We start from the raw sequence: 11092 nt of genomic DNA on the forward strand, positions 1-11092 counted from the left end.
TGAGATGTTTACTAAAAATGCCAAAAAGGAAACATTAAGAACTCATTGGTGGTTTATTTGATTGAAAAGTGATTTTGTTTTTTTTTCTTGTCAGCGAGGTTACTTTGAAGTTATTATCATTTTTTTACAAATCATTAATAAAAAAGGTAATGTGCGCTTCATTTTGGGAAAACAAGGCTTAATGCATATGCATTAATTGTTACCCAGTACCATAGACTCTCTTTAAACGAAAAACACCATAAAATCAGAAAGTGTCGTCCTTGATTAGCTTGTGTGCATTGCAGTGTTCACAGGCTAATCTTATTTGACATGCATTAAGCCCCGTTATTCCTGAAAGCAGCCAATATGTACAGATTTCCTTGATAAACTGGTTAATGTCGTCGCACAAGCTGGTAAACACTAGACTGGTCAATGTCGTCTCACAAGCTGTTAACCACTATTGATTACATACACTCGCTGTCTGCAGTGTACCAGTGGTGAAGTATAAACATGCAGATGCGGTGGTTATCGTTCCTATCGTAGTTAAGAGCAGACTGACTTGCAAAACTCCCTCTATATTAGTTGTCTGCTAGCGCGAACAACTAAAAATGTTACAGTTGTTGTTTTTGTCTAGCGTCTCAACATGTGAATAAGAATTAACAGATCTAGCACAGATCCACACACTTTGATTATGTTTGGCTTCTTTCTGTTTTCTTTCGTTATTGTTTTCATCTGTTGATATCGTTTAGACCACTCGGCCATCCTTGCTCATACAATGAGAGATATATTTTATACTTTACATGTATAAGCAATCAAAAATATTTAAATAAAAAAACGACAACAACAGAACTCTTTAAATTATTAAATCGTTTAATTTTGTCAATTTACCAAAACGTGAAAAGGTCCCTTTAATGTCTTCAAACTTGCAAATTGAATGTGTTCAATACACTGTCAGATCTTACATTATGAATAACTTACAGGTTTAGTGGTTGCCTGTTAGCCTGGGGCCAGTAGATTTAAGCCAAGGAAACTCAATTTCAAAAGTTGGTTACAGTTGGGCTAAAAAGCAGGACAACTAGCTTTTTCAAAGCTTGAGCAACTCAATCCAATTAAACATAGAATACAAATTGGCGACTGTGGATCAATAAGGCATAGGAAATCATTCAATTCCGGTTCACAAGACATGATGCATTAAAAGTATGTCATGTCGGCAAAATTGTTGCTCAATAATTCAAAGAAAATAGATAAAGAATAAAATACACATAACAAAACATGTACATGGTTCTAGGCTTGTTACACTAATCTTAGACTTCAAGGGATTGTTTTCTTAGGCTTAAATAGGTAGTTTTCATTAAATAAGAGGTTGTTTCACAGATTCATTGGCTACTTACCTCCGTTTCTGGTAGTTATAACACTTTCGTGTGCATTACAGATTTTTTTCCTAGTAGTCGTGACCTTCGGAAGCCGCCATTACAAACTTGTTTTGAATTATGCATACAGGTATTTTGATTCATTTTACAGCGTTCCTGTTTCTATCTTTGTTTACTTACAGACCAAGCAGAAGCCTACCCAACCACCCAAGGCCCACTGTTCGTCCAAATAGTATCCAGCCGGGAAATGTTCATATTTATGGTTGTTTACTGAAATTTAACATGTGGCATATTCCACAGAAATGTACTAGAACTTCATCATTGATGTACTTATGTATTTTGCTTCTTTCATTATCTAATGACGTAGAGACAAATCCAGGCCCCGAATACTCATGTGGTTCATGTGGTACTGAAGTTTTTGAAAATGCTTTAGCCATACAGTGTGACACATGTTCTCAATGGTTCCATATAAATTGTCAAAGTGTTGATTCCAACACATACAATGACCTTGTAGCATTAGATGTGTCTTTTTCGTGGATATGCTCGATATGTGATTGCCTTAAATTTCAAGTGGCTCATTGCACTCGTTGTCGTCTCTCTTTTCCCATAACAGATTTGAACCACTCAATGATGTTACACAGACCAGATGGAATACAACGCAGACGGCCACCAAGCCTGGGACACACAAAAAACCATTTAAACAGTATCCAAAATTAAAAGTTATATGTGTAAACTTTCAGTCCAATGCAAATAAAATATCTGATTTCTATGCCTTCTTAGATCATCATAAACCAGATATTGTTGTAGGTACAGAATCCTGGCTTACTGAAGATCATATAGACTGTGAAATTTTCCCAAAGATTTTAGGTTACACACCCTTCGGAGAAGACCGAAGCAGCAAAGGTGGAGGAGTTTTTATTTTGGTGAAAGACACAATTTAGCACTGAACAGAAACAGCTAAAAACTAACTGTGAAATACTCTGGATTAAAATTCATTTAACCTCATGTAAACCATTATATATTGCAGCATACTATCGACCAAAAGAAGCTGACGTGCAAAGTTCGGAAGAATTTAGGAAATCTCTAGAGGTAACCGCCAACCTGAAAGCAAATTTTTGGATACTCGGATATTTTAATTACCCCAAGCTCTCCTGGGATGCAGAACACAGACCCACAATAAAACCTGGATGTAGTAATGTAAAACTTTATGATGACTTTATTGACTTGCTTGCAGATTTCAACCTTACTCAAATGGTAACTGAAAACACAAGAGGAAACAACATCTTGGACCTTTTCCTGACCTCTAATCATACTCTTGTTAACTCTGTAAAAACTCTTCCAGGTATTTCAGACCATGATATTTTATCTTTCATTTCAGATCTAAAAGTTAAAATAGCAAAACAGAAACCCAGGGTTGTACCGCTGTATAGAAAGGCAGACTGGGGTTCTTTTAAAACCTACATGCACGGAGTGAGTGACAGGGTTCTTGAAAAAGGTGAAAGTACCTCGGTAGAAGAACTTTGGTCAATTTTTTCAGATGAGATATCAACTGGTATTAAACAATTTATTCCCTCAAAAACTATAGGTACAAGAAGATCACTACCATGGATTACACAACCGATAAAACAACTAATGAGAAAAAGAGATAACCTTTATTTCAGACTTAAAAACAACGGAACACATAAGACCAGGAAAATGTTTCTCAATATTAAAAACCTTATCAAACGAAATACTAAAACTGCTTATAATAAATATATCGAGTCCATTTTAGGCATTGAAGACCCTGACGCCCAAGAAGACAGATCCAACTTTAATTCGAAGAAATTGTATACTCTCTTAAAAAACTCCAAACAAGACGCTCAAGGTATATCTACTCTTTTTGACAATGTTTCAGGAAAATCAACATCTGTTAATCAAGAAAAGGCCAATGTTTTGAACCAACAGTTCCAATCCGTTTTCACACCTTTGTCCCTCCTTACCCTATCTCAATCATGTCCCTCTTTTTTCAGAAATCTTAATGAAATTTCATCTTCATCTTTCAGAAAATTTCCAACAATGCCAAAGATCACAGTCAGTGTCAATGGGGTGCAGAAGTTGCTATCCAATCTTAAATCAGACAAGGCAGCAGGTCCAGACAACATCAAACCTCTTGTTCTTAAAGAATTAAGTACACAAATTTCTCCCATAATAACACTTCTTTTTAAGAAATCATTGGACTCCGGAATTCTACCAAATGTATGGACATCTGCAAGTGTAATACCACTGTACCAAAAAGGAAACAAAGAAGACCCAGCAAATTACAGACCTATCTCTCTTACCTGTATTGTATGTAAATCCTTAGAACATACAGTTTCCTCAAATTTTCAGCTCACTTCAATAAATATAACATACTGAATGACTTACAGCATGGCTTCAGAGAAAAGCGTTCCTGCGAAACACAACTTCTACAACTCATTGATGACCTGGCACGAAATATGTCATCTGGACAACACACTGATCTAATATTGCTTGATTTCAGTAAAGCGTTCGACAAAGTGAACCATCTTAAACTGCTTTTCAAATTACAGGAACATGGTGTGGATAAAGATACTCTCATGGATCAAATCATTCCTTATAGGTCGTACTCAACGTGTTGCTTTAGATAGAGAATTATCATCCGAGGTACCAGTGACATCTGGGGTACCACAAGGGTCTGTGCTTGGTCCGTTACTTTTTCTTCTTTATATAAATGACTTACCTAAATCTATTACTTCTCAAGTTCGCTTATTTGCAGATGACACTGCCGTTTATCTAACAATCAACAATATGCATGTTTGCCATACTCTACAAGAAGATCTAGATAAACTTATGAAATGGGAACATCTTTGGGACATGGAGTTCAACCCAAGTAAATGCCAAGTTTTAAACATAACCAGAAATAAATCAAAATTCTCTTTTAATTACAGACTCCATGAACAAATACTAGAAACTGTTGACAATGCAAAATACTTAGGTGTGGACATCTCAAAAGACCTTTCCTGGAACACCCATATAAATAGAATTACAAATAACGCTAATAAATCTCTTGGTTTTCTACGCAGGAACATACAGATAAGAAATTCCAACATTCGCCAGCTGGCATACAAGACAATAGTTAGACCACAGGTTAAATATGCTTCTTCCGTATGGAGTCCTCACACTTTACAAAATATACAAAAAATTGAAAAAGTACAGCGTCGAGCAGTCCGCTGGGTCAAGCATAATTATTTTCCATACGACAGTGTCACCTCCATGCAACAGGAACTTGGTCAGGAGACCCTACAAGACAGACGAAATGACACTAAATTAATAATCTTTTTCAAAATTGTTCAAGGTTTAGTTGCCGTCCCACTACCATCATATATCGAGCGACCCACCAGATTCACTCGTCACATGCACCCCCTCTCTTTCAGACAGATCCATACCACTGAAAATTATTATAATTTTACATTTTTTCCAAGTGCTATTGTGATGTGGAGCAACCTCCCTGCCACTACAGTATTACATCCTGATCTTGAAGGGTTTAAGCGGTCCCTGCTTTCCCCTTCTGCCCTTTGAACTCCAAGAGCAATGTTTTTATCAGCTTAAACTTTAAATCACTTCACCATGCATGATTAATCGAACATACTTTTATCTTTCTCACTTATTCACTTTTAACACTTTTATCTTGCACTGACTGCGCACCTGTCAATAATACCCGCAAGGGGAGTTAGACAGTATAGGTAGGTAGGTAGGTAGGTAGGTAGGTAGGTAGGTAGGTAGGTAGGTAGGTAGGTAGGTAGGTAGGTAGGTAGGTAGGTAGGTAGGTAGGTAGGTAGGTAGGTAGGTAGGTAGGTAGGTAGGTAGGTAGGTAGGTAGGTAGGTAGGTAGGTAGGTAGGTAGGTAGGTAGGTAGGTAGGTAGGTAGGTAGGTAGGTAGGTAGGTAGGTAGGTAGGTAGGTAGGTAGGTAGGTAGGTAGGTAGGTAGGTAGGTAGGTAGGTAGGTAGGTAGGTAGGTAGGTAGGTAGGTAGGTAGGTAGGTAGGTAGGTAGGTAGGTAGGTAGGTAGGTAGGTAGGTAGGTAGGTAGGTAGGTAGGTAGGTAGGTAGGTAGGTAGGTAGGTAGGTAGGTAGGTAGGTAGGTAGGTAGGTAGGTAGGTAGGTAGGTAGGTAGGTAGGTAGGTAGGTAGGTAGGTAGGTAGGTAGGTAGGTAGGTAGGTAGGTAGGTAGGTAGGTAGGTAGGTAGGTAGGTAGGTAGGTAGGTAGGTAGGTAGGTAGGTAGGTAGGTAGGTAGGTAGGTAGGTAGGTAGGTAGGTAGGTAGGTAGGTAGGTAGGTAGGTAGGTAGGTAGGTAGGTAGGTAGGTAGGTAGGTAGGTAGGTAGGTAGGTAGGTAGGTAGGTAGGTAGGTAGGTAGGTAGGTAGGTAGGTAGGTAGGTAGGTAGGTAGGTAGGTAGGTAGGTAGGTAGGTAGGTAGGTAGGTAGGTAGGTAGGTAGGTAGGTAGGTAGGTAGGTAGGTAGGTAGGTAGGTAGGTAGGTAGGTAGGTAGGTAGGTAGGTAGGTAGGTAGGTAGGTAGGTAGGTAGGTAGGTAGGTAGGTAGGTAGGTAGGTAGGTAGGTAGGTAGGTAGGTAGGTAGGTAGGTAGGGTAGGTAGGTAGGGTAGGTAGGTAGGTAGGTAGGTAGGTAGGTAGGTAGGTAGGTAGGTAGGTAGGTAGGTAGGTAGGTAGGTAGGTAGGTAGGTAGGTAGGTAGGTAGGTAGGTAGGTAGGTAGGTAGGTAGGTAGGTAGGTAGGTAGGTAGGTAGGTAGGTAGGTAGGTAGGTAGGTAGGTAGGTAGGTAGGTAGGTAGGTAGGTAGGTAGGTAGGTAGGTAGGTAGGTAGGTAGGTAGGTAGGTAGGTAGGTAGGTAGGTAGGTAGGTAGGTAGGTAGGTAGGTAGGTAGGTAGGTAGGTAGGTAGGTAGGTAGGTAGGTAGGTAGGTAGGTAGGTAGGTAGGTAGGTAGGTAGGTAGGTAGGTAGGTAGGTAGGTAGGTAGGTAGGTAGGTAGGTAGGTAGGTAGGTAGGTAGGTAGGTAGGTAGGTAGGTAGGTAGGTAGGTAGGTAGGTAGGTAGGTAGGTAGGTAGGTAGGTAGGTAGGTAGGTAGGTAGGTAGGTAGGTAGGTAGGTAGGTAGGTAGGTAGGTAGGTAGGAGGGTAGGTAGGTAGGTAGGTAGGTAGGTAGGTAGGTAGGTAGGTAGGTAGGTAGGTAGGTAGGTAGGTAGGTAGGTAGGTAGGTAGGTAGGTAGGTAGGTAGGTAGGTAGGTAGGTAGGTAGGTAGGTAGGTAGGTAGGTAGGTAGGTAGGTAGGTAGGTAGGTAGGTAGGTAGGTAGGTAGGTAGGTAGGTAGGTAGGTAGGTAGGTAGGTAGGTAGGTAGGTAGGTAGGTAGGTAGGTAGGTAGGTAGGTAGGTAGGTAGGTAGGTAGGTAGGTAGGTAGGTAGGTAGGTAGGTAGGTAGGTAGGTAGGTAGGTAGGTAGGTAGGTAGGTAGGTAGGTAGGTAGGTAGGTAGGTAGGTAGGTAGGTAGGTAGTAGGTAGGTAGGTAGGTAGGTAGGTAGGTAGGTAGGTAGGGAGGTAGGTAGGTAGGTAGGTAGGTAGGTAGGTAGGTAGGTAGGTAGGTAGGTAGGTAGGTAGGTAGGTAGGTAGGTAGGTAGGTAGGTAGGTAGGTAGGTAGGTAGGTAGGTAGGTAGGTAGGTAGGTAGGTAGGTAGGTAGGTAGGTAGGTAGGTAGGTAGGTAGGTAGGTAGGTAGGTAGGTAGGTAGGTAGGTAGGTAGGTAGGTAGGTAGGTAGGTAGGTAGGTAGGTAGGTAGGTAGGTAGGTAGGTAGGTAGGTAGGTAGGTAGGTAGGTAGGTAGGTAGGTAGGTAGGTAGGTAGGTAGGTAGGTAGGTAGGTAGGTAGGTAGGTAGGTAGGTAGGTAGGTAGGTAGGTAGGTAGGTAGGTAGGTAGGTAGGTAGGTAGGTAGGTAGGTAGGTAGGTAGGTAGGTAGGTAGGTAGGTAGGTAGGTAGGTAGGTAGGTAGGTAGGTAGGTAGGTAGGTAGGTAGGTAGGTAGGTAGGTAGGTAGGTAGGTAGGTAGGTAGGTAGGTAGGTAGGTAGGTAGGTAGGTAGGTAGGTAGGTAGGTAGGTAGGTAGGTAGGTAGGTAGGTAGGTAGGTAGGTAGGTAGGTAGGTAGGTAGGTAGGTAGGTAGGTAGGTAGGTAGGTAGGTAGGTAGGTAGGTAGGTAGGTAGGTAGGTAGGTAGGTAGGTAGGTAGGTAGGTAGATAGATTGTTATTCTTTAGGAAGGCAACCAAAAATATAAAGATTGGTTGCCAGTGCAGCAACCAATTGCGAAAAAAAGAGACATATTGTTGTTATTTTGTCTAAGTTGCTCTATAACATAAATATGAGGATAAGCAGTGCATACACATTGGCCTGTGCTTTAATTCAAAATTGCTTTTAACCCATTCTTCTCAGCATTAAACAAACCATGTAATTGAGTAAAATATTTCGTAAAGCCAACCTATTGTAATTGATTTTGCCGTTGCATTGATTTAATAAGTAACCATACACAGAAATTGCGTTAATTATTTCGTAAAGCCAGTTTTGTGTTCCAAGTATTGAATAAGATACAATAATTCAGTCCAAGTCAATGTAAAATTAATATATCTCAGGTGTTCTCTTAAGTCATAGAATTAAACCGCGCCTTAGTTTTCTTTGTATAATAATAAACCATTAAAACTAGGTTGCGTATTCATTCCCTCGTGTGAAAGCTTTTAACACAGTTCATTCATGACAGGTCTTCTATTAATTAATTTGTTGTTTCATGAATTATTGATTAAGTCCATGTAAATGTATACCGTCAAAATATTTTATCTGAGACCTTTTAAAATGAAACAAAGTACTAATTACTGTAGCATAATTACCTTTATTTACGAAGCTTTTTATGTCCGATCGTCCATTAACATCGATTAATTTGAACTGGAATTTGTCCTCAGTGCGACGTCATTCCTCTGAGTATTTACGAACCATTCAGCACGTAGATTTCTTGATTGAGTTTGTTTTGTTTCCTAAAAGTAAATAGCGGTCTAAAATGTTTTGCAACTGAATCGATAAGATTAATTAACGCTATTATGAAATAACAAACCATTCAAGTACATGTTATCAATAACAATTGTTATGTGATATCCTTAAATACGCGGGCGGCGATTATTTCAAAATCACAAATGCAATACATTAACAAACTCACTTGACTCCCAGAAACTTTATTTAACATTCGAGAGTTGTATTGGAGTAATGTTTTTAAAATACTTATGCTTGTGGTCTATTATGTGCATCGAGGATAAACTGGTCGGCTGGTTTTAAAAAGATAATGCAAAATAAACTCACACATGATAAGTAATTAGTTATTAGATTGATAGTTAATAGCAATTATCAAAAATTTATTACAATAAACATATTCTTACGTGAGAAAGGACTTTATCAGAATATTAATGTACTGAACATATATCATTAAACATCAGAATGATGAGCAAAATATGTATTGCTGCGTTTTTATATGTAACATTTCTGTGCTGTGTTAATGGGGCTAGTTTAAATGACACAAAGACTTTGTTACGGGACTTGCTTAGCAATTACAACAAAAACGTGCGACCTGTACACAATCAGAGTGAAATTGTCAACGTCACTGTTAAGCTATACGTGAAGTCAATTCAGGAGTTCAATGAAGTCAGCGAAGTGTTCTCCGTTGTGGCTGCTTTTTCAATAAGCTGGAAGGATCAAAGTATGACATGGAACCCAGCGAATTACGGAGGTGCGTCTCAAATGATGACTTCATATGGTGACGTATGGGTGCCAGAACTTATCCTGACGTCGCCGTCAGACGACGTCGAGAGCCTTGGGGCGGCATGGAATCGCATAAGGTATTATGCCGATGGAACCGCTAGTTGGATCCCGGTAGCATTAGTAAAGTCCAAGTGCACTGTCGACGTCGAAATCTACCCCTTTGATACACAGACGTGCACGCTCTCATATAATGCAATGGGGTACGAGCTTGGTGAAGTATTCATACTACCAGCTACGGAAGAAGTTGACATAACGTTATTTTCAGAGCACCCTATGTGGGACCTGGTCGACACCGCAGCGAAGTCCGAACCGTTTGCGTATAGTTGGCAAGTGAGTTTTAGTTTCAAACTCAAAAGAAGACCGGCATATGTCTTAGTGAATGTAGTATTACCTATTTTGTTCCTGAGCGTCTTGAATCTGTTGGTGTTCCTTTTGGTGCCGGAGTCCGGAGAGCGGGTTTCATACTGTATTACCGTTCTCCTTTCTATCGTGGTCTTCATGACCATAGTCAGCGCTATGTTACCCAGGACCTCGAAACCCGTTCCGATCGTTTCATACAAACTAATCGTAGATATGGTTATTAGTGCGGCGATTACCGTTGTGACCATTCTTAACCTTCGTATCTACAGCAAGGATCCGGAAATTCCCGTTCCGAAATGGCTTATTGGTATTTATCGGTTTTGGGCATGCGCCGTTTGCCGAAAGCAAAAAACAGAACCCATTAGGATGAGAAAGTTATTTAGGAAAACATCAAAAGCGACCAGAATACAGACGGTGAAAAATAGCTCTGAAGCTGCAAATGAGAATGATATTAAGAGACGACTGTCAGAATTTCAATTAATGGATGAAGAACAGATCACGTGGAAGAAAATAAGCTACATGGTCGACGGGGTTGCTTTCTGGTTGTTTGGTCTTTCAACACTTTGCAGTTTCGCTGTTTTCCTTGCTATTGTTACAAGCCGCGGCAAGTAAACAACAACATATTGCAGACCTGTGTTAACGTTGTTATATAATACTTATTTAATAGACAGCAAATGCTTGTATTTTTTCCTCACGGAGTTGCATGGCATCGGTAATTAATCTGGCAACATTGTTTATGACTGTAGTACTTTGAAAAGAGTTTGTTTTTAAATTGCACTAAATTTGGCCAGTTTGAGCGAATACAATATTTTCGGAGATCTTTATAGATTGAGCGAATAAGAAAGAAATGATAATCGGATTCAACAGCGTTTGCATTACATAGATTACATATCTCTTGATATCTCATTTTGTTATGTACCGGTCTCTATATCCAATTTATGGGCGCTAAGTCTAACTCTTGATTAATGCTGTGTGTGATTTTTCGTACTTATCTAATTAAGTCTTAAACATTCTATGGTATTCGATTGTCGGTAGGTTATACATTGTTAACAGCCTCATTTGATTAAGTAGGTCTTTTACTCTTTGGTTTATTTCATTACACTAATTAAAATTATTGAATAACATGTCGTGTCCAAGTTGTTCTTATTGTTTTTTGATTTTAACAAATGCATACTACAGAGATGAGTAATTGATATTATTATTCCTAATACAACCGTTGTTGGGATCAAATTGTTCGTTATAAACAGTGCCCATATGATATTAAGATTTTGTTTGATTTTAACCCAATAGCTCAGTGCCCGTTTAACATATAGTAGAAAGGGGAAATCTGCCTAGTTCGCCTAAGACAGCGGCACACCAAGAATAGTTTTACAAAATTTAAAATGAAGTTTGTCAACTTCATAAATATTGTAATTCCCCCATATTTCAGATGCATATAAAATAATTGGTACCACTAGGGAGTCAAACAGAGAACGTTTTGTTTTAGAATTTAGCTTCACTTTGCTAAAAAAAATGACAATAAATGGTTGTAAGCTTTTAATGCA

General features: G+C 39.3%; 1 protein-coding gene across 1 annotated transcript; it reads left to right on the plus strand.

Annotated features, from left to right (window-relative positions):
• Positions 1–9089: 9089 nt before the first annotated feature.
• LOC127831975 (neuronal acetylcholine receptor subunit alpha-6-like) lies at positions 9090–10479 on the plus strand. The gene has a single exon (XM_052357102.1). It carries the CDS (start codon positions 9129–9131, stop codon positions 10158–10160), a length of 1032 nt encoding a protein of 343 aa, XP_052213062.1. The 5' UTR covers positions 9090–9128; the 3' UTR covers positions 10161–10479.
• Positions 10480–11092: the final 613 nt, after the last annotated feature.

The sequence above is a fragment of the Dreissena polymorpha genome, chromosome 1, assembly GCF_020536995.1.
Source record: "Dreissena polymorpha isolate Duluth1 chromosome 1, UMN_Dpol_1.0, whole genome shotgun sequence".
NCBI classification, from domain to species: domain Eukaryota; kingdom Metazoa; phylum Mollusca; class Bivalvia; order Myida; family Dreissenidae; genus Dreissena; species Dreissena polymorpha.